This window comes from Pseudonaja textilis, chromosome 3 (genome assembly GCF_049901715.1).
Source record: "Pseudonaja textilis isolate UNSWEBS1 chromosome 3, rPseTex1.2, whole genome shotgun sequence".
NCBI lineage: Eukaryota > Metazoa > Chordata > Lepidosauria > Squamata > Elapidae > Pseudonaja > Pseudonaja textilis.
The window spans coordinates 42,788,781-42,813,398 of NC_141992.1; the positions used below are offsets into that span (position 1 = coordinate 42,788,781).

A 24,618-nucleotide genomic window follows, 5' to 3' on the forward strand; every position below is an offset into this window, starting at 1 on the left:
AAGAAGAACCGACCTCTTCCCTGGTCCAACACCTCAAAGCCACAGGACATGAGATTGACTTTAAAAATACCAGAACTATCGCCAAAACCGAACACTTCAGCAGCAGAATAATCAGAGAAGCCATAGAGATAGAAAAACGCCCACACAGCATGAATAAACGAGATGACACCTCCCGCCTTCCAGCCATTTGGAAACCCGCCCTCATGAACAGACGAGTACCTAACATGAAGAATGACACCAGACCCACACCCATGAGAGCCACACAAGATGCCACCACCACACTTCCATGTAGAAAACAGACTCACACCCACTCAGAAGATAAGACACGACCACGGACCAGAAGCCGCACTGCAGCTGCATCACTACCCACTTCAAACCCCTCCGAGCCATACATGAAGCAAACCGACACCCACTATGAAGATGCAGCACGACCACGAACTCGAAGCCAAACAGCAAGATCACAGCTCACCAACTCAAATCCCCCAGCAACTAAGACTAACCTGAGCACAACCAAGCCCCCCCCACCCCAGCCAACAGAACATGACCAACCCCAACCAATCAGAACACAGCCAAACCCCTACCCCACCCCACCCAATCAGAACACAGCCAAACCCCGTACCCAATCAAGTACTCTGCAGTTAAAGGAAGAAGCAGTGCAATCACATCCTTAGAAGCAGAGCGAGACAGAAGCCTGAAGATGATGAATGAGACTTCATCGAACGTTGCCTAGATACTTGAATCTTACGGGAAAAACCCGAACAACCAAAGATCTCTCTCTCTCTCTCTCTCTCTCTCTCTCTCTATATATATATATATATATATACACATACATACATACATACAGAGAGAGAGAGAGAGAGAGAGAGAGAGAGAGAGAGAGAGCTTTGGTTATTCGGGTTTTCTCCCGCGTAAGATTGGCAGTATCTAGGCAACATTTCGATGAAGTCTCGTTCATCATCTTCAGGCTTGTGTCTTCGGCTCTGACAGAGTTGTAAAAACTATTAAAAAAAATTGTAAAATGGGACAAACTCACTTAACAAAATTTTCAATTAACAACATACATTTTGGGCTCAGTTATACTCATGAGGACTACCTGTAATATCAAAGGAAGTTAAATTATGAATATAACATACTTTGACTTTAGTGGATTTAATTGTGGCAGTATACTTTCAACCTTGCATGGTTTTCCTTTTTGTTCTACTTTTGCTCCCAAAACTTTTTAAAAAATCACCTACTTCCTCCACTTGCTAGGGAACTCAGCCCTAAGCAGCATTTTAACTACAAAAGCATTTTACCTTAATAACATTCAGTTTTTAAAAAGATAGTCATCTGTTTTGCTTCATTTCTGGGTGCTACTGTTTAGAATAGAAGAAAAAAAGCATGTGGTTAGCCAAGAACTCTGTAATCCCTCCTCCACTTTTCTTTAGGAAACAGCTGGAATGAAGAGCTTAGGGGAGGAGTCACCTTCAGGGTGGAGGGAGAAGAAAGATAGGAGGAATTTACCTGTCTAGGTAAGTCAGTGGGAGGTCAAGAACAGAACAGAGGAGGTAGTATAGCCTGTTTGATGTGTTGGTGCAGAGCAGAGTACGTGGAATTGTTTTCATTTCCTAGCGAAGGTGAGTTAAACTCTAACTAAACTATGTTTGCTTAAAAGGATACGGTGTGTTACTGTATTTATTTGTTCTTTCTTGGCTTTATTCTCACTTATACCTTTGAGTTGCTACTCAGTGATGGTGGAAAGGCTAATTTCTCCTTATGAAAGTAAGTCGTATCCAGGAAAAACTTCTCTTTACAAAAAAATTGCTGATAGAATCAAGTTCTTACTGCATCAAGCAGATTCCAGTTTCTAGAACTACATTTTTGGAATAACAAAGAATTTCTTATGCTTACTATGCAAAATTACAAAACAATGAGAATCTGCTTCAATATTAAGAACAGGTATTAGTTTAAAAACATTGAAAGATGGAACTGAGTAGAAATGTTTTTTCTATAAGACAGCTATTTCTTCTATCAGCAATAGAAAACAAAGGCTACTTTACCTCAATTGTAATTATAATATATTTGACTGAATTTATTTTAACATGGGTGGAAATTTACAATTCATTAGTTGAATGTAGTGAAACAAAAGGAACTGTAAATGATTTTAATTAGATATTAAGATAGTTGGAACATGCAGATATGCAGCTGTAATTGGTGGTTATTAGAGATTTGTCTTTTGTGCTTATAGGGTCAAATGACTTGTCCATACATGTTGGAATTCTGTCTTTTTCTTTTTCCACAAACATGACATTGAAATGCAATTAAGTAGATGCATTCAAGAGTCTGTCTTTAGCACTCATTCTGTTTCACAGATAGGCAGAGGTTTATTCAGTAAGTATTGTAGTGAGAAGAAAATGGTACAAGTAGGCAGAGTTACACAGAATTTAAAATTTATCTGAGTATTTTGCAAATTATATTTTTAACTATTCAGCATCTTTTGAAATATATATGTATTTTGTGCCTCAAAATATCAAGCGACCATGCCACTGAAATTCAGTGCAAAAGGTGTTCTGAGAGACTGCATGGGACTTTATGTGAACTTAAGTCCCCTCCTATGTAAGTCCCATCTTACACTATAATGTGTAGGATGATTTTGGTATTTGTCGTGTCATATGAGAAATTCTAGCAAAATGAGATATTTGAGCAATCAGATGTTGTGTCATAAGAAACTACATATAAACCACAACAATGTAATTGAGAGGTGCTGACTTCAGAATACTGACTCAAGTTATTGTGAAGTATACCAGAAAAATAGCTGATGGTATAATAGGCCTCTGTAATTTGCAATGGAATAAGCTGAATATAGTCTTTGTAATTTGGATCGCCAACTTTTAATTTTTTTTAACATACAACAAAGTAAGAGTGATATCAAGCTGGTATTGGCTATGTTCATTTGAGTAGGTCACAAATAACCCAGGTCTATGAATGATGTGCTTAGCGAATTATTGCAAAACATTATTGGAAGAATAAAGCTTAATGAGCTTCCAACATCTTCTTTTCCCCACAATAATAACTCTGTGAAGTGGGTTGGTCTGGGAGAGTGTGGCTGGTCTAAACTCACTCAGCTGGTTTTTGTGGCTAAAATGGGACTTGAACTTACTGTCTTCTGTTTTCTAGCATGGTGCCTTAATTACTAGACCAGACTGGCTCTCATATTTTGCTAGGAACCATAGAAACATAGATTTAAATGTTCATCAGGGAATTTTAAAGGAAAGATATAATTTAAGTATTCAAGTTAAACTGAATGGCAAATAAAGAAGTGATATATAACACTAATGTTACATTCTGGATACTGATCCATCGTTAATAAAGCAATTGTTTTATTGCTTAATTGTTTTTAAGTCTTCAGTAAAACAGTTTGGTGTAAAACAAGATGATGCAAATGATAGAAGTTTGAATGTGTATCTACACAACAATTAAATTTTATTTAAAAGACAGCCTTTCAACAGTTTCATGTTGAAATAAAATGCATTGGAGGAGTAAAAGATAGAGTTCCATGACTGGTAGCAGTTTCTTAGCGTCATCTAATATGTCTTCTATGGCTCTACTTTACAATTTGCTGATTTAAAAAATGTTGTCCCAGGTATGAAGGTCATATGAGAATGACTGATAACATTTCCCTGGTGCAGTTAGCTCACATATGTATTGTTGGTATCTTAAGCGTGGGCGCACCTTGTTTCATTTCCTCAAATATGTACCCAGAAAAAAAGTATAGCTGTGCCCTGTGTTCACAGTTTGATACCATGAGACCTAGTATTCAAGGATGTTAGTTAATATTTAATATAGCTTTTAGAACTATTCTAACTACTTTTGTTAATTCTTAGAGTTTTGTGTTGTTCAAATTTCTTTACAAGCGAAACTGATTTTTGCCACCCACAGTAATGTTAAGTCTTGCACAAGTTAGAAAAAATTGGAACCATACCTTTCAGCTTGCTACCCTTACTTTTGAGTTTCGCTGTTTTTAAAAGAGAGATCTTGAATCCAGAATTTTTCTCAAGCATAGCTTGTTCAGACACTGGAATCTGACCTCTCACTAAAACTTTGTCTTGAAAAAGATGTTTAGAGTTGTTGGCTTTTGAAGCAAATCAAATTTTGTGGGGAAACAAAACAATTTATTACAGAATCCCACAGCAATATACATGGCAATAAAAATGCAGGCTTGGGTGTTTCAAAAATATTACTTAGATGCAAATATTTTAATTCTGACAATTGAATGAAATAAACCCCACTGCAGAAACAATAAATGAGGTAAGCCAATTTAAGATTCTGAGTTCAAGTACATATCATAACTGTTTCAGGGGCAATTATACTCAGTTGCTTCTTTTGCTTCTCCTTTTTCTGCTGTATGTTATTAAAACCGTTTTTCCAAACTAAAGAAAACAAAAGCTCTGGTAAAAGAAGGTTAGAGTTCACTCCATACTGTTGTATTCATTCATGATCTGAATTGATATTGCACTACTAGGGTGCTCTATCTGTGTTTTCCTTGTGGCTATATATGCATTAAAAGGACACTATAGATGTTTTTTACAATCTATAAATGAGGGGTGCAATGGCTCGGCAATTAAAGATTCTGAGCTTGTCAGCTGAAAAGTTGACAATCCAGGTTTGAGACCTGAGTGCTACATAATGGGGTGAGCTGCCCCAGCTCCTGCTTACCTAACAGTTTGAAAGCAGGCAAATACAAGTAGATAAAAAAGTACCATTTCAGTGGTACAGTAACAGAATTCCATACACCACGGTGTATAGTTACTCTGGCCACATAACCAGTGATATGTCTTCAGACAATGCTGGCTTCCTTGGTTAGGAAATGGAGCTGAATACCTCCCCCTAAAGTAGGACATGCCTGGACAGAGGAAATCTTACCTTTACCTTTACTTTTATAATATATGAATGATAAAGAAACTCTATTTTTCCAATAGCTCTAGGAACCAGCTGGCATAAATTTAATGGAGTACAAAGAACGTATTCTGTATCCAGAACTCCATCTGTACGGTATACTGTAAATAAATAAGTTCTGAACTTTTGCACAGAAACTGAATACCTGATAAATAGAATAAAGGAAAGGAGGCTAAGCAAGGACTATGCTAAGAAGTGCTGCTAGCACTTTGCTAGCCTTGTTAACTTAGTGTAATTTGAATCTTACTAGTCATCACCTCCATTCTCATTAAAGAACATACATACTGGGAAAGCATTTAGACCAACTCTGTAGCTTGTCAAAAATAAGTGTTCCACATAGAAATATGATGGGCGGCTTGGACCTTTCAGTCTTCAATGCTTCTGAACCTGACTCTTGTAATGCCTCTGAGAATTTGAGGAAAGTTTTTAGAGAAGGGAAAAAATACTTGTGGAGCCCTATGATGCATTTCAAGAGCTTCACTCTTATGTATTTAGAGCTTAAAGTGTGAGACGATTGCTTTACAGATCATATTAATTGTAATTATATCTGATTGGTAAGAATCTCTTAAAAATGCCTAATGCAAAGGTTTGTAAATCTACCCTGTCATCTCTGCTTCCTTCCTTTCAGTTAATGACATTATTATGCATCACTGATGATCAAGATAAAAAATATTTGTTTGAGAGTCATCATTCTATATTACATTAAGGCAAATGTAAGGTGTTCATAAATCATCCATAAATAAATGCAAACACTGACATTTGCACCTAAATATTATAGAGGTCCGTATGATTTATGTTTCTGAATCACCGAAGTAAGATGTGAGTTCAAAGATAGCACTGGCCTATAATAATTGATGGATATTAGAAGTTTTCAGTTTTTTGAAGTTTAAAATTTTGAAATGCTAGAAATGGTTTTAATTGGGTTTTCAAGGAACAGAACGTGACAACTTGCCTGACTGACTTACTCTAGCTTGCCCCGGCGTGCCCTGGCCAACTTGCTCCAGCCAACTTGCCATGAGACAACTCGCCACAAGACAATTCAACACTGGATAACCTAACATGAGATAACTGTACTGTTATATGCCACTGTTTCTTTGACATTATTTTAATTTTTGTCATTCATATTTTATTTTGTCCCAGTACAGTTATCTTTTATTGAGTCATCCCACACTGAATGGTCCTACAGTGAGTTGACCAGGGCAAATTGGCCAGAGCAAGTCAACTGTGATGAGTCAGCTGTGGCAAATTGACTGCAACAGGTCAGCTGTGGAGAGTCGGCCAGGGTGACTTGTCCTAGACCCACAAGGAAAATGCTGTGGGAAGTGATGTTGAATTAATATAGCATATTGTTTATTAATGATATTAATGATGAAAGCAGAAATACTAAAATAGGTACTTGAAACATGGACTGTTGGGTGTATACATCAACAATTCTGATTGTTTATATGTTTGTGTCATTAGAAGCTCTATCTTCTATCACTATTACATTTCTTGTTTCGTTGTCAATTCAGAAAAAGAAAATAAGCTTAAATAGCTGTCTTTTTTTCATGATAACCTCTTTGGTGAGCCTCTTTCTCTTTTAAATAGAAATTTTATTATTATAATTTAAAAGATTAAAACTAATACAAACTAAAAAAATAAACGTTTAAAAATAAAAAGTGTAGGGAAAAATAGAAATTAAAGAAAAAATAAGAATACAGTAAAGAGAAAAAAAAGAAATACTGTATAATAAAGAAATGATTTCTCTTTACATCTTTTTCAAAAGTCTTTTAACTTATATTTAATTTTTTTATAAGGACTAAAACTTATCACTCCAAAGGTTCCAAATAGCTCATTTTTTAGCTATAAGTTAATTATATTCAAAAATGATTAAAAAATGAAGCTGCTAAGTTTATGTCCATAAAGCCTACTTTACAGCAGTGAGCTTGGTGGAAACCATCCCCCCTCCAGCTACTCAATTCATAAACTAATTTCAAAGACCTCAGTTCCAGAAGTCTACTCACAAGAAATAATCATCTGGATTGCAAATGGGCAACCTCTTGATCACTCCTTCTGGAGAGATTGTGCTAGCCAGAATTCATGTTTGGCTGTTGGTTTCCATCCCAGTGCCTTTTCTGCTCCTTCAGAGACAGCTGGTTCATCATAAATCCTCAGCAGAAGTCTGCTGGTTTCTTCCCCTTGATGCAGTTCAAACTAGAGTTGTACCATATGTAATTTTCATAACAAATTATACCACACCCCAATATGATGGAAAGAAGTCTTCTTTTGAAAAACAGATCCTCAAATTGTACTGACAGATGTAATCCCTGATTGAAATAAAAAGGTTAAATTACTTTACTAATAAAAAATGGAAGTTGAATGTGTTTCTTTGTCTATGTTTTTGTACAGAGTGACAGATCCCATCTTGTTTTATTCTTATTATGTTTTACTGTTTATTATATTCGGAGCCACCCAGAGTTGATGTGGGAGAGTGAGCCATGCATGTTGGCTGGTGCCTAAGTTGAATTTAAAAATAAAAAAACTACACCCACATATTTTTAAGATGTATAATGCAAGAACTCTGTACCTTTCTAAAAATTATAATACTATAATTCTTTAGATTTCAGACTGCTTTCTGAAAAAAACATACTGGTAGTTAAACTCATTTTTTGATTTTCAATTTTACTCAATAAATCAGGAAGCAAAGAGAGTTGAATTTCTGAATTAAAATTAGGGTGAAGTTGGGTGAGTTCCAAATCAATCTGAATGAATATTATGATTGATTCACTCTTCTTTAAATCTCATTTTAGAGCCTTTTCCTACATTAGAGATCCCAAAGTATTGGAAAATTGTTTTACCCAACTTCTCTATAACAAGTATTGAATACTGTAACACAAGACAAGTAATTTGATTGAAAGTTGCCTGTCTATGACAAGTGGAATTGGGATTAAGGTTGATAAAGATGTTGTGTTAAACTTAGGCAGCCACTTGTAAAACAGGACTGGCAGCTATTTAGCACTTTTGAATAGCTGCCAAGGCCTTAATATGGTGTTCTATTGGATATTTACCTATGCTCTCTTTTTTAGATTTTTTTCCCCCATGCTTGAGCTAGACGATCCCATTCTGGAACCTTATGGGAAATTTAGAATGGCAGCTGGATTCAGCCATTCATTCTAAGAGTTTTGCTGTTTTATTATATGAAAATTAAATATTAGAATCATAGCCTCCAAAATCCTGTAATCTAAAAACTTTCCTCTTTGCTGTGTAAGACAATTCATTGGAGTGATGATGTGATTGAGATGCTTTTTGTACATTGAATGGACATATTGTCGAGCAAAGGTGGCCTCACTGAATTAGATGTACCCCAGTATTACTACTGCTGCTTCTTCTTAGCATATTCCCACAGATGCAGAGTCTACTTTTTGGATCATATACACCACCTTGCACAGTCAACTGCATCTCCGGGGTGGAGACCCATGGCTTGCATGTCTTTGTTGATGGTGTTTTGTCATCTCTATTTTGGACACCCCTGAGGTCACCAGCCATTGACTACTAGTTGGTAGGCTGTCTTGGGAAAGATGGAAGGTGCTGCTCTCTGGACATGTTCATACCAGCGCAGCTGGCCTTCTCTCATCTTCTCTGTAATTGGTGCTACACCCAAATGCTGTCAAATGGTATCATTTTGATGTGGTCAAGAAGGGAGATGCCCAATATCCAATGGAGCATTCATATTTCCATGGCAAGGAGATAGCTTTTGGTCCCTATTGTTACTGCCCAGCATTCAGTGCCATACAGTACAATTAGGTGGGTCTAAGGAATGCCATGTGTAGTGGTTGTATCTTCTCATGATATTTCTCTATGAGCTGGCAACCTGCAAAGATAGTATCAGTTATTCTCCAGCCTTTGACAAACCGCATAGTTGATGGTGGGTTGGGCAATAATGTGAATGCATTGATCAGGGATTGTCTTAAAGATCTTCATAATGTGAGACAGAAGGCAGCTGGCTGAGCTTTGTTCCTAAAAATTGGAGCTGTTACCCTTGTTGACCAATCAGTTGGTATATGGACAGTGTTTGTTACAGCATTGAAGAACTCGGTCAGCCAAGGTCAGCTTGCCCTCGGAAGTTGTGGGACTGCCATCATTTGGGACTTTCAAGAAGGGATTGGACTCCCATCTGTCAGAAATGGTGGCTAACTTTTTTGAGCCCCTGTGCCAAAAATTACCAGCACCCAAAAAGCAATGTGTGTGTGGGGGCCCATGCCCCCTGCGCATGTGCACGCCCCCACATGTGCCTCAAATCTCTGTGCATATGTGTGCGATCCCCCATGTGTGACATGCATCTCTGCACATGTGCACGAGTCCCCTGTTTGTCTTTGCACATGCACGCAAGACCCACCCATGTGCCCTGAGCATCTCTGCTCATGTGCACACACCTCACCTCCTGCGCATGCATGCCAGATACCTGACAATCAGCTGGCGAGTGGGCAGCACATGCACATGTGCAGTGGGGCTCTTCTGGACAATCTCTCATGTGCTGGCAGAAGTGGCTCTGCGTGCCAGTTCCTGCATGTGTGCCATAGGTTCGCCATCACAGGTGTAGGGTCTTCTGCTTGGACAGTGGGTTGGACTTGATGACCTACAACGCCCGTCCAACTCTGATTATCTGTTATCTGTTATCAGTATCCCTGTGTTTCACACTTCTTTTAGTTTCCAGAAGTCCATGGGAAGATTGTCAGGTCCAGGGGCGTTCAGGTTCTCCATTTTGTCCACAGCATTGTTGACTTCCTCAGTTATGAGTGGATTGGATCATGTGTTGGTGTGCTTTCTGGAATTGGTGGATGTGGGAATTCAATGTTGGAGGACTCATTGAAATGATCTTGCCATCATTGCAGGATTTCCTGTTTATCTTGGAGTTGTTTGTTATCCTTGTGCTTAATGCACATGTGATTGTTGATGTCTTGGGCAGCCTTTTTCTGTGCTTTAACCAATCAGTAGATGTCTTTCTTCCATTTCCTTATCTCCAAGTGGTCATGTAGGTCTTGGTAGTGTTCTGCCCTGGCTTCAGCAAGTGCTATCTTGGCTGCTCTTTTGGTGGTTACATAGTTCTGTCGATTCTCTTTGGACTTATCTGCCTGCCATTTTTTGAAAGTTTGCTTCCTTTCTTTAACTTTCTCCTGCACTTGTTCAGTCCAGAGCCACACTTTTTTGGTCAATATAATGGTGATCTAATGTTGTAATATGGGAAATTTATCTGGCAGTGGTGATGACAGAGTCACAGAGTGCTGATTAGGTGATGTTGCTTGTAGCTGCACTGATAGGTGGGAATACAATTTTTCTGGTCAGTGCTTCTTTGTGGTCCTGCAACTTCCACCATTTGATCCTCTCTGGGCCTATGATGCTGTTCATTCTCTTATGGCCTTTTTTTCTGTAACAAGTAATTTGTGTTGTGGAGCAAGAACATCAGAGGAGATAACCTTGGTGTTGCATCCCATGGGAAGGTCACATCTTCTCAAAAGAATAAAATTGATCTGACTGCTATTTCCATTACTGGTGAAGGTAATGAGATGGTATGGATGTTTCTTGAAAAATGTGTGGCAGATCATTTGCTTCTGCAAAGTTCAGGATTTGAAATCCATCTTCACTGCAGTTTCTATAACCTTTTTTTCCTGTGGCATTGGTAACCATCCTGATTGCTTCTCACATGACTATTCAAATCACCGCAAAGGAGCAGCAGGTCTTCTTCAGGGCAGGCACAGATTTTAGTTTGCAGTTCATTCCACAACTGATCCTTGGTGTCCTCATCAAGTTCTGTTTGTGGGGCATAAGCAAAAAACACCTGGAGTCAGCAGGTGGGTGTATCGATGGTGGCAGACATAAGGCGGTGGGAATTTCTCTGGATCTCAGGCACATGGCTGTGAAGATCTTTACTCACAACAACAGCAACACCATAGTTGTTGGAAGTGCCATGGTAAACCAGTTTGTAACTTTTCCAATGCCTCTAGATTTCTGTCCCTTCTATCTGTTTTCCTGAACGCACGCTATGTCAATATGGTGGTGTTTCAGGATTTTGCTAACTTGTGGCTGCATCCAGACAGTGTTCCTATGTTGAGAGTGGCAATGTGCAGAGATTTTGGCTTCTTTTGAGCTAGCTTCTTTAACCAGTCCCACTCCTGGACTGGTAACCCTTGTCCATTTTTCACATTGGTTGGTTGGGAGCAGCATGAGTCGCTTGTGGGGGATGCCCTAGTGGCTTCGATCCATTTGTAGCAACAAAATTTCTGACCAGCTTGTTGCCTGGGCCTGGCATTGGGGTTAATGATCTGTTTAGCACCACCCAAAAGTGGGTGGGCTATATCCAGTGGCACCATGAGGAGGTGGACCATCACTGCCAATGTAGCCCAGTACTACTAAGGTTAAATATGTATAAGAGGAATAGTTTTCTCATTTCTTGTGGAAAGAATTTACACAATGTGACACAAGCATGAGGTGGAGCTAAAAACATGACTTACTGGAATAAACCTTATGACCACATCATCACAAGGTAATGTGGCCTAATGTATTTAACAATGGTTAGGGAGTGGTAGGAAAGCTCTCAGACAGATTTATTTTTTACAGTGTTAATAATTGCTTAAGCAAACACAACAAATTTATATTAACATTAAAATGTATCTTAGATTAAGATTCAAATCTTTTCATTTTGGGTTATTTTTACATAGTCAACATTTTCAATAAGGCAGTCAGAATGTCCAAAGATTGGATTTCTGTGCTTTTTATTTTAAAATGGTAGAAAAGGAGGATCGGGAGAAAATGAATTGCAAAAAATTAGATAATTCATTGAAGACATGACAGGTACTACTAGTACTTGAGATGACACCCTTATGACTTGAGACTTGCAAATGGACAATGCCAATATGTTGCAGAAATGCATATTCCTATCAGTGGTGGGATTCGATTTTTTTACTACCAGTTTTGTGGGCATGGCTTGGTGGGCATGGCGTGTCTTGGTGAGCATGGCTAGGTGGGCATGGCAGGGGAAGGATACTGTAAAATCTCCATTCCCACCGCACTCTAGGGGAAGGAGGCAGAGAATAGATGGGGGCAGGGGCAGTCAGAGCTGGCATTTGCTGGTTCTCCAAACTACTCAAAATGTCTGCTACTGGTTCTCCAGAACTGGTCAGAACCTACTGAAAACCACCTCTGATTCCTATTCTATAACTTACTAAACCCCTAGTCTAGCACTGCATTCTCAATGGACCTGCCTAGAATTAAAGTCTGTAAGTAGCTCAGGTACAATATTATAGAAAACTTTGGAAGAGATGAAAGTACATGTTTTCCTGATAGGTTCCTGCTTTTAAAGGAAGTGACAACACATGCCTTTGGGAACAAAATCTATTAATTTCTTTATGTTCTGTTGCATAATTGTCAGTCCAGACTAATCCACCAAAATAAAGGAAAGTATACTGTTATGACACAGTGATTAGGAACTGCGATGGAGGGTTAAATCCTTATTATTGTTGCTCACACACTCAGCCAGATATTTAGACTGGTATTGGTATTTTTATCCACCTATTGAATCCTTCCTAAGGACCTGAAATAGGCAGATATTGATAGTATTAAAGGTATTATTGAAAGATGTAAGCTGTTCCAATTATCTTTTGCAATTGATTGATGGTGGTTTTCTCAATGCTGATGGTGCTCAAATGGTGCTCCAGATCTTTTGTGATTGCACCTAAGATGCCTATTTCTATAGGTATTATTCTTGCTTTCTTCTGCTACAGTTGTTCTATTTTTGTTTGCAGGTCTTTATATTTTATTATTTACCCCCAGTTTTTTCTGTTCTACTGTCCCCAGATACCACTATGCAGACTTTTGTTTAAATCTTAGTGACAATTGTTAAATCTGGTGTGTTATCTGGCAGGTGTCTGTCAGTTTGAATTCTAAAGTTCTTGAGCACTTTGGTTTCTTTATATTCCATTATTTTCTCCATTTAATGATCCTATTAGTTTTTGCTTGCAGGCAAATGGTTGGGTTTTTTTTTTTTGCAGTTCTTCTAACTTACTATTGTTGCTAATTTGCTGTGTCACTGTTTGCAGTCAATCTGCATGATTTTGTTGCAGCAGGGCTTCACTGTTTTTTTAGTTGTTTTTTTTTTTTTGCAGAGGTACCACTTGCTGTCTATTGCTGTTTTCTCAATTCTGGTTTTGTATGCATTTGTTCTTAAGGCTTGGCCTTGTGCAATTAGAATTAGCCCCTGAGCCTCTTTTTTCAACTTTCCTATTCCTAGGTGTTGCCAAGTCTTGTTATTATCTGCTTAGCCTACTATTTTTTAATGTATATGCCCCATAATACTTCATTATTATTAATAGTAATAGTATTATGGTTTATCACACAGTCAGCCTGATGTTTAGATTGGATTTGGCATTTTTATCCACCTAGTTAGGTCTTCCCAAAGACCTGAAATAGGAAGATTGTTGTGGTTTGATGAGAATTATTATTCTGTTCACAACAAGATGAAGTCACCATTGCCAGTTCTTTATGTGATGTTGGCCTTTATACTAGAGGTGGTATTCAGCAGGTTCTGACCAGTTCTAGAGAACCTATAGCAGAAATTTTGAGTAGTTCAGGGAACCATCAAATACCACCTCTGACTGGAGATTTTACAGTATCCTTCCCCTGCCATGCCCACCAAGCCACGCCCACAGAACCGGTAGTAAAAAAAAATTGAATCCCACCACTGCTTCATACTCATCAAGTTCTTTCCAAGAACCTAGGATGTTGTAACGTATCAGTGTCACATATGGGCATTAATACCTATCCTGATTTTTTGTTTGTAAATCAAAGTGGCAAACATACCTAATACTCCTGTCTCTTATTTTCCTTACCACAACAAGCCAATGAGGTGTTGAATTTCCATTCAAGAACAAAATTTATCAAGTGACCTGAGACAAATTACAAGCTTGCAATCAGATTTAATCATAGAATTACTGAGGACACCACATATATACTGGCTAAACCTAGAATTTCTGGATATGGCCACATTCTAGTCTTGCAGGCATAGTTTAGAACTTCCTGTTTGTAATCAAGACTTCAATTCATTGAAGAATGAAATATATTTCTTATCTCCCCCTCCCAATACATGTTATTCACAGTAGAAAGATGCAGCTATCTAAATAACCCTAATTTAAAATGTTTCTTTGTTAAAAGTGGTTGCGTTGAGTACATAGCTGTCTCTTTAAGGCATTCTCCTTTCTCTAAGGAATGTCAGGTATGTGGTAAGTAAACACACACCCTGGCCTCTGCACTAAGCAAATAGGCTCATTACCTATGACTGCTTACAACTTTGAATTATTTAATGCTAATCTTCATTTTGTTTCAGCATTGTTAGTCAATAGGTATTATAACTATTAGTTAATAAAGCAAGACAACATTTAGGGAGACTACTCTCATGTTCCTTGCCTGTGATTTTATGTGGGAATAAATTTGCTTTGTCTTCACAAAGCAAAATAAAATGTGCTTCTCTAATGCATTTTTCCATGTATGACCTTGGAGAAATTAAGATTTGCACTTACTGATTAAGCAGGTAGCACACCTGACTGACCTGGACTCAGAGGCTAAGCAGAGTCAAATTAGTCGGGGGACCACCAACATACACCAGAGCTGCGGACTGAACTGGGAACTCATGAAATATCTTGGAAGAATTATTACCATGTTTTTTCCAAGAAAACTGCTTCAGCATGCTCATGAAGTTCCATGGGTTGAGCTCTCTTTGGAAACTTTATAGCAATTAAACCAGGTCAGAGTCTACAGCAGTATTCATTAACCTGGTACCCTTTGGATATAATCCTCAGCCAGCTTGGCTAACTGTTCATAAAAGGATAAGGAACTGGTCGTGCCTTTGGGAAATTTTGGCAAATGGCTTACAATGCGGGGGTCCTTGGTGCTTTATGAGCTTGCTTGTTTTCTTGCAGACGTTTCATTATCCTAACTAGGTAGTATCATCAGTGCTAGTAAGGCTATCAGTTTATATTCTGGTGTCATGCCTGTCTGTTGTGAGTGGTGGTGGTCTTAGGGATTCTTTGGTTGGGCTGCTTACTGATGGCTCTGATGAGTTTTTTGATTGGGGTATTGCCTACTTGATTGTTGGTCTGAAGTTGACCTTGGAGTTAATATATGTTGTCCTGACTGCTGATTACTGGTGGAGAGGTGCTGGAGTCTTTTTCTCTTTTTGGGTTGGTTATCTCACTTTTTTTTTTCAAGGAAGTATTACATGTAATAGGACAATTGTAGAAAATAATGCTTAGATTATTTTGCAAATACCTTCAATATTTGAGAACTGAGTTATGAAGCAGGGGGATAACTTCTGCCTTTTAAGATTGATTGTTAATAGTAAAGAAACCAAAAAGGAAGAAATATACTGCAGACCTGTACTTGGTAGTAATGAAGCCTTGGAAAGATATTCAGAAGTTGTGAAAGATTAGAAGTGCAAGCCATCATTTTCCTTTGATACTTTATGGAAGTAAAAGTTGAACTTTGAAAAGCAGAATAGAAAGAACATTTAATGCTTTTGAACTTTGTTGTTGGATGACTCCCTAACAATTTCATGGATAGTTAATCAAATGATTCATAGAACAAATCAATTCAAAGTTTTCACTTGAGGCAAAAATGAAAAGGCAGCTCAAACTGTCATTATTTTGAATACATAATGTAAAGGCCTAACTCTTTTTAAAAAATCCATAATGTTGGGGAAAATATAGGGAAACTGAAGAAGATGACTAGCAAAAAGATGGGTGGATTTGATTACAGTGGTGATTATAAAACATGAACAACCACTTAGAGACAGATCAATCTAGACAAGGTGTATTTGTGTGATTGCTAAGAGTGGACAGTAATTTTATGATGCATAATTACCTTCAACACACCATGTAAATCAGGTTTGTAGGAGTACCGGTAAGTACTTTCAGATTAAGGAAGTGCTCATTAATTATATAATCTTAATGAAATGAAGTTACCCATAATTCCAGAGAATTTCAGTAGTGTGAATTTGGACACTTTTGTATGCATAGTCATGAGTTACTGCTACTAAAAACAACTGACCTTTCATAAATGTATTTAGTGAGCATATTTTTTTTAAAAAAAAAGCTTGTACAAAAAATGAAAATGTAAAAAAATAAAACATTTAATATTTCTTAATTTTGTCCTAAATATGTTTTGACATTGCAGAATATTTATGGTTTTGTTTTCTTTTTATCCTAGAGCTCTTGAATTATACGGATTGCTCTCTTATCTAACTTGATATGCCTAAAAAAGATTTATGGGTAGGAATAGCTGAACCAGATCCCACACCAACTGTTGACAGTGCAAGCAGCTGTGACAGTGTTATCAGCAACAACTCCAGTTCCTTGGCAATGGTAATTATTTATTTGTGTATTGATTTATTTTGAAAGTTGTGTGGTATCTATTGCTTTAATGGCATTGGAAAAGTATAGTAAAGTATTGTAAAGTATAGTAAACATAGTTCAATTGGACAACTATAAATTAATTGAAATAAAACAATTAAATGTCAGTTGTGGTTTGATCCAGATAGGCTCAGTTCCTTACTTGAAACTGAAATTTGACCTAAGAGTCAACAATAAAACATAAAAACCACACATATAAAAAAAGCTTATAAATTGCACCAACAGATACAATAGAACACATATTTCTAACAATCATTCCTCAACAGTTAGAATATTAATTTTCCAATTTCTCAGTATAATTCTTTTAGCTACTACTCTACCTCATAATCTGTACAGCCATAATTCTTGTTAATTACTCAGATTCCCAAGTTTTGGAATACAGTTCACTACCTTATTAACATTTTTAACATTTAAGAATTTAAAGGTTTTCATATATATATATATGTGTGTGTGTGTGTGTGTGTGTGTGTGTGTGTGTTTTCTGAGGTTTTGCGGGTATTTGTATGTGAATCTTTGGTTATTCGGGTTTTCTCCTGTGTAAAATTGGAAATATTTTGGCAACGTTTAAACGAAATCTCATTTGTCATCTTCAGGCTTGTGTCTTCAGCTTTGTGCTTCTTGGAGCAGTGTGAGCTTGCAGCAGGACAGTAGTACCTCTTATGTAGGGCAGGACAGCTGTTCCATAGGTCTGTTCATCTTCTGGGTCTCTATTATGTCTCAGTGTGTTTTTGTGGATCAAGCCGGTGATTTTGCTTTTGTGGAAGCTGTTGGCTGTCAGTACTTTAGTCAGGGTGCATAGTTCAGTCTTTATGTGTGTCTTGTCTGCCAGGCGTTTGGTTCTAGTAATTAGTGTTTTAGCCACGGAGTTTATCTGTGCTAGGTGGTGGTGGGATTGGGCGTTGAGGTAGTGGTTAATGTGTGTTTTCTTCTGATATACGTGTGTCGTAGTGTGCCATCTGTTTTTTTGTAGATTAGTACATCTAGGAATGGTAGTTGTTTGGGGTATGTGCTGTTTAGGTGTGTTAGGAAATTGTTTAAGTTTTCTTTTCCATGGGGCCAAATCACAAGTGTGTCATCGATGTATCTTAACCATAGTTTGGGTTTGTGGATGGCATTGGCCAGGGCTCTGGATTCGAATTCTTCCATGAACAGGTTTGCAAATTTGGAAGCCTGCACTCACAAACAAAAAAATCTCCACACCACAAGCCAGGTAAACACCTGGGCACAAACAGATCCCCCCTGATACCTCCAGCTCAAACACACCTCAACCAGGCACCCAGATGAAACCTAGCAGCCCTACATAAGAGGTACTACAGACAAAATTAGTAAGATACTGCACAGACATCACATCAAGACTGCCTTCAAAACAGACGGAAAAATAGCAGCCATCCTTAGAAACCCCAAAGATAAAATTGACCTGGAAAACCAAGGCACATACGAAGTCCCCTGTGCATCATGCCCAGCCACATACATTGGACTGACCAATAGAAGAATAAGTACCCGCCTGGATGAACACAAAAATGCAGTCAAAAAGCTGGAACACACTTCCTCACTAGTCCAACACATGGAAGCCACAGGTCATAGCATCAACTTCAATGGCACCAAAACCCTAGCCACTATAGAAAACCCCAGCCACAGAATCATCAGAGAAGCCATAAAGATTGAAAAAAGACCAGAAAGCATGAATAGAAGAGATGATTCCACCAGACTGTCAATCATTTGGAAGCCTGCACTCACAAACAAAAAATCTCCACACCACAAGCCAGGCAAACACCTGGGCACAGACAGATCCCCCTGATACCTCCAGCTCAAACACACCCCAACCAGGCACCCAGATGAAACCTAGCTTCCTAACTAATGATAGCCATCCATTTACCCGGAGCCAAGCTGCACTAAAGGCCTCCAATAAAGTAACACAATGTTGCCAGCCAATCAAGATACAAAAAGAGGCAAAAACAGACAGAAGATATTAGAAACACCAATCAAGCAGAACACAGCAAACTCCAAGACCAATAAATACAGACCAAGACTCCCAACCAATCAGGGTGAAGAAAAACCATTCTGGCACAGCAATAGGCTGCCCCAAATTTAAATCTGAAACCACTGTAAAAGCCTGACTCACAGATGAACACTATACAGAAGCTTGATGATGGCAGATGAGATTCTATATATATATATATATATATATATATATATATATATATATATATATATATATATATATATTCTATATATATATATATATATAGCAGCATATATATATGAGATTGGCCTCCAAATTAATCTTATATATATATATATATATATATATATATATATATATATATATATATATATATATATGGCTCTTGGTTATTCGGGTTTTCTCCTGCGTAAAAAATATTTTGGTGACGTTTTGATGAAATCTCATTCATCATCTTCAGGCTTGTGTCTTTGGCTTTGTGCTTCTTGAAGTAGTGTGAGCTTGCAGGTGTTTTTTCTTTTAACTGCCAGTGGGAGTGTGGCTTGACTGGGTGGGGGCTTGGCTGTGTTCTGATTGGCTGGGGGTGTGTTCTTATTGGTTGGGGGCCTGGCTGTGATCTGATTGGTTGGGGGTTGGCTGTGTTCTGATTGGCTGGGGGTGTGTTCTGTTCAGGTGGGGGCTTGGCTATGTTCAGGTTAATCTTAGTTGTTGGGGGATTTGAGCTGGTGAGCTGTGATCCTGTTGTTTGGCTTCACGCTCATGGTCATGCCACATCTTCATGTTGGGCGCCAGTTTGCTTCAATATATGGGTTGGTGGGGGTTTGAAGCGGGTAGTGATGCAGCTGCGGTACGGCTTCTGGTCCGTGGTCGTGTCTCATCATCTGTGTGGGTGTGAATCTGCTTTCTACGTGGAAGTGTGGTGGTAGCATCTTGTGTGGCCTTCGTGGGTGTGGGTCTGGTGTTATTCTTCATGTTAGGTACTCGTTTATTAATGAGGGCAGGTTTCCAAATGGCTGGTAGGTGGGAGATCTCATCGCCCACACAGATGATGAGACACGACCACGGACCAGAAGCCGTACTGCAGCTGCATCACTACCTGCTTCAAACTCCTCCGACCCATACATGAAGCGAACTGACACCCACCATGAAGATGTGGCATGACCATGAATGCGAAGCCAAACAACAGGATCACAGCTCACCAGCTCAAATCCCCCGACAACTAAGACTAACCTGAACACAGCCAAGCCCCCACCTGAACAGAACACACCCGCAGCCAATCAGAACACAGCCACCCCCACCCACCAATCAGATCACAGCCAGGCCCCCAACCAATGAGAACACATCCCCACCCAAGCCACACTCCCACTGGCAGTTAAAAGAAAAAATAGCTGCAAGCTCACACTGCTCCAAGAAGCACAAAGCTGAAGACACAAGCCTGAAGATGACAAATGAGATTTCGTTTAAACGTTGCCAAAATATTTCCAATTTTACACAGGAGAAAACCCGAATAACCAAAGATTCACATACAAATACCCGCAAAACCTCAGAAAACACACACACACACACACACACACACACACACACACACACACACATATATATATATATATATATATATGAAAACCTTTAAATTCTTAAATGTTAAAAATGTTAATAAGGTAGTGAACTGTATTCCAAAACTTGGGAATCTAAGTAATTAACAAGAATTATGGCTGTACAGATTATACAGAATTATACTGAGAAATTGGAAAATTAATATTCTAACTGTTGAGGAATGATTGTTAGAAATATGTGTTCTATTGTATCTGTTGGTGCAATTTATAAGCTTTTTTTATATGTGTGGTTTTTATGTTTTATTGTTGACTCTTAGGTCAAATTTCAGTTTCAAGTAAGGAACTGAGCCTATCTGGATCAAACCACAACTGACATTTAATTGTTTTATTTCAATTAATTTATAGTTGTCCAATTGAACTATTGTCAGCAATGATGGGCGCAGAAAACAAAACAAGCAAATGTATGCGCTGTTTTGACAAAAAGTTAGAATTTTATTGACCTTGGTTAGAAAGATTGGTTAATATTTCCCAGGAATTGATTGGTAAGTTTGAATGGAAGACAAGAAATGGAGATGAAATTCTTGTTCTTAAGAGCAAGCTTTTATGACTTCTCCTTTACTCAGAAGTTTTTTGTTCTTTGTTTTTGTCTCAAAGAGTAACAGTGGCTTTGATTATCTAACAGTTGAAGAAAAAGAATGCCTTATGTTTCTTGAGGAAACCTTGCATTCTTTAGATGCTGAAGCAGACAATGGACTTTCTACTGATGACGCAGAAGCTGTTGAACCTTCTAAACTTCCAAGGACATGGCCTACAAGAGATGTCCCCAAAGGTAAGTTTGTGAACTGTTATATAAGTGATTTATAATGGGGCTATTTCAGCTGAACAGTAATTCTTGACTGAATTTTGAAGAAACAAGACACAGATTTAAATTCCTGTTTGTATAAGCATGCTTTAAGGTGAGTGGTGGGATTCAAATTTTTTTACTACCGGTTATATGGGTGTGGTTTGGTGGGTGTGTAAAATCTCCAGTCAGAGATTAGTAGTATTTGCTGGTTCTCCAAACTACTCAAAATTTCTGCTACCAGTTCTCCAGAACTGGTCAGAACCTGCTGAATACCACCTCTACTTAAGGTCACAAAATAGTTGATGTTATTCTGCCATCCAAACTATCGGAAAAAGCTTTAATATAGTACAGATATGTTTTAGGTTTGATAACATTAAAATACAATGCTTTGAGACGAAATTATATGTTGATTTAACATGTAAGAAATTAAGTTTCAGGAATTAGGTTTTTTTAGTCAAAATTCACATCATCAAAATAAGGAAAGTAACCTGTTGAGTCTCAGATCTAGTTCTAATTTTTTAAATATAGTCAATATATGCCTGGAAATTTTTCAATAAGTTTTTTTATAGAGTTGTACTTTGAACTTATCTTTCTTCATAAAAGGTGGTATTCTATGACTGAACAATATAAGTACTTGAATTTGTGATAGAAAACCAGTATTTTTATAGTTTCTCTCAGCTACATCTCTTGGAGGAAATGTGCAAACTCTTGGATAATGTATTCATATTAATGTTTTATTATTTCATCCAAAGTTTATCAAATTAATGTAATAAGTGTGCAAAATCTAAATAAATATTTGGTTCTATTCCTTCTTGGCTTATATTTCCTCTATTGATAACTTTCTTTCCTATTGTTTGTTGCTAAAAAAAAATAGAATATATTATTATTTACCTTGTCTTTCCCCTATCTCTATTTTTTATTTTGTAGAACTGGATACTGACTGTCTTGGAAAACATAAAGAAATTGATCCAAAAGGCAACACCTCTCTTTCTGGTTCAATACCTGCTGCCATCTTAAGTCCAGGCCACCACAGCCTTCCAAAAAATATCATGGCAAAAAGTACTGTTCAGACTTCCAAGATTTTTGTTGCTGAAGCACCAGAAACTAATGCTGATGAACTAAAAACTCTTCCTCCATTACATCCAACTTTATGGGACTCTTCTAAGCATGGGACTTTGGACGTACTGAAAGAAGTGCCTGAGATAGGTACTCAGGGAAGAATCTCTGAGTTGGAATCAGTAGTAATTCCGCCTCCTGAACCATTCCAAGACCAGAGGAAGAGCCATATCGTAATGCAGCATGAATCAATACTTACTGATTCTTGGAAACATGCTGAAAATGGGGCAACATCTCATTATGAAAGTAAGAGGAACCAAGGTGTAATGGAAGAATATGAAGCAAGAGCTGTCCAACAAGAATTCCCATCAGAGATGATGGAGACAGCAGCTGGAAATAAATCCTTTCTGAAATCTGTCTCTCCTAAATGTAACAAGAAAAGTTCTGAGCAAATTGTTAATCATCAAGAAATTGATCATAAACATATACTGGAAGAATCTCAGTTGGATTCTAGTTTCAAGCAAGGCCCTCCTACTGCCCCGAAACCTAGAAAATTGCCCCCAAATATTATTCTCAAAACCAGCAAAAGTAATGTTGCATCACTTAATATAGATCCAACACATAAGATAAAAGTATCATTGCCATTCAGTGGAAGGCCGAGAGCTGCAACTGGTGACTTTTCTATGGATAAAACCTATGCCCTCCAAAAAGAACAAGGGAGGGCAAGGAGGGAGGCTCTTGAGAAACTGGGACTCCCTTTGGATAATGAAAAGAATCCAGATGACCAAGTGATCAAAACTTCTATTTACTCAAAAGCAAGAGAAATGTCCTACACTGGCAGTAGGGAGAATGTAAACATGGATGACATTACTCTTCATAAGAAATCTGTCCAGCAGTCTGACCAAACTGATGTCAAAGAAGTCCAACCAACTGACATTAGCATCTCAAGGATCAAACAGGCAAATTTCAAATCTAACACACTGGAACGATCTGGTGTAGGTCTGAGTAGTTGCATCACTTCTGGAAGCGAGGGAGAGAACTTTAAGAATAAAAGATCTTTTCTCAGCAAGATCACTCCAAATTTTCTCAGGAATAACCGGATGCGCCCAGCATCTCTTGGCACAGGGAAAGACTTTGTTGATCTGAAGGAAAACAAACAACATAATGTTGAGTGGGACAAAAGTCATGACCGACGATCTTACCCACTTCAGCACCCCTCCAAGCTTCCTAGGCCAGCATGTGTTAGTGTAAAAATCACCCCTAAAGGGGCCACAGAAGAGAACAGAAAGGAAGCTTTAAAGAAGCTTGGCCTATTGAAGGAGTAAACTTAATAGCTGACTCAACGCAAAAACTGTATGTTCAGTTTTGGTTAATATACTTATTTAATATATTCTTCTATATTTTTTCATCCAAATGGAGAAATCGAAGGTTACATTATACCTCTCAAGATTGTGTATAGTATGTGAGCATTGAGGGGTAGATTAACATTGATTTTAAAAAATCATTCAATTAATTCTGCCATTTATTATACAGTACACTTCCCATCAACAAAGAATTTTTCCAATCCACCTGTATAGGATGCCTTTGTGTATATATGTGCAAAGATTTGACTATTGTGATATGTAAATATATGATTGTATGTGATAGATATGTTTAGTCAAAGGGGAAAATCTAAAATGTTAGTGTTAATTGCATGGGGCAAACCATGAACTTTTGAAATCTTGTACAGACTTATATCATGACAATAACAGTATGGATAGAAATCTTTAGTCAATATTGAGCTGCAATAGTAGTATGTTGGTTTCTTTTTAAATGATTGGGCCTAATGTAACCTTGCTCACTGAAACCAGCAGTACTCATTTGGCTCATATATGTAGATCATTCAGTGTCTATTTAATGAATGAATAAAGAATACATACATTGCATATAAATGTGAAAAATGAAGAAATTGACAATTCACTTGTAAATTGGCTTCACATTCTAAATTAAAAATTAATAACACATAGATGCTAGAAATAAAGTTGATTTGACCCACTTTAGTTTGTCACACCTATTTTATGTGGAATGATTATCAAATGTATTCAAATTTAAAATCACACAGCTATTTAGAATGGAATGTATGAGTGCATGCTTCTAAAAGATTGAGTAATAAACTTTTGTATGGAAAAAGGTTGGGCTTCTAACTAGTAAAGCTATCTTCTTGTAAAAATGAAATACAAATATATCAGGGGTTATAAATTACAAAAATCTCAGTAATATAAAGCTTTGTAGCTTAGTCCTTCCTTTTCCTATGAAAACAGTGGCAGGTATATTAAAAGACTGGAATTAAATATTAGGTATTATGCAACTGAATTGCAGAACAAAACCTCATTCAAGAACAACAGCAGCACCACAACTCTGAAATCCAAGGTTTTGATATGGAGTAGAAGCAAAATCATAAGCCTGTGATATGTGTTCTTCAAATCTTTCTTTTTAAAAAATTGTGATTTTTCTGAATTTCCAAACATTTAAAAATGTTTCTTGACAGTGTGTGTTATTTGGGCAGGTGCCCCTTCCACTCGCACAAATGAAGCTTTCTGCGCATGCTCATTCCTTTCAGTTTCAAATAGGCCACGGCCCGATATTGGGCCTTGGCTTGGGGGTTGAAGATATGGCCATAAAGTTTATATTTTTTCCAGTAATTCTCCCTCCTCAGTTATGTATATAGATGGATACATTCCCTTTGAAGGAACAAAGACAATGATTATCTGATAATTATATCAATTAAATTAAGACTATTAGATTTATGATATTCTGAAGGAAAATGAATTTTAAGCCATTCCAGCAATTTAT

At 37.7% G+C, this 24,618-nt stretch overlaps 1 protein-coding gene across 6 annotated transcripts; it reads left to right on the plus strand.

The window, feature by feature from the left end:
• Window positions 1–1,473: 1,473 nt before the first annotated feature.
• Window positions 1,474–23,825, plus strand: C3H1orf116 (chromosome 3 C1orf116 homolog). Of its 6 annotated transcripts, none has more exons than XM_087929365.1 (5): window positions 1,492–1,616; window positions 6,076–6,194; window positions 16,168–16,322; window positions 20,541–20,715; window positions 21,658–23,825. In XM_087929365.1, exons 3-5 carry the CDS (start codon window positions 16,209–16,211, stop codon window positions 23,109–23,111), a joined length of 1,743 nt encoding a protein of 580 aa, XP_087785491.1. In that variant the 5' UTR covers window positions 1,492–1,616; window positions 6,076–6,194; window positions 16,168–16,208; the 3' UTR covers window positions 23,112–23,825. The 6 variants fall into 6 exon arrangements, with proteins under 6 accessions (XP_026571373.1, XP_087785494.1, XP_087785491.1 ...); XM_087929367.1 differs by having other exon boundaries at window positions 1,541–1,616; window positions 6,081–6,194; XM_087929366.1 differs by lacking the exon at window positions 1,492–1,616 and adding an exon at window positions 1,706–1,761.
• The last annotated feature ends 793 nt before the right edge of the window (window positions 23,826–24,618 follow it).

Coding starts and splice junctions, on each gene's coding strand:
- C3H1orf116 (XM_026715588.2), top strand. CDS start 16,209: ATGCCTAAAAAAGATTTATGGGTAGGAATAGCTGAACCAGATCCCACA. Junction 16,323..20,540: donor ACTCCAGTTCCTTGGCAATG/GTAATTATTTAT, acceptor TTTGTCTCAAAG/AGTAACAGTGGCTTTGATTA. Junction 20,716..21,657: donor TACAAGAGATGTCCCCAAAG/GTAAGTTTGTGA, acceptor TTTATTTTGTAG/AACTGGATACTGACTGTCTT.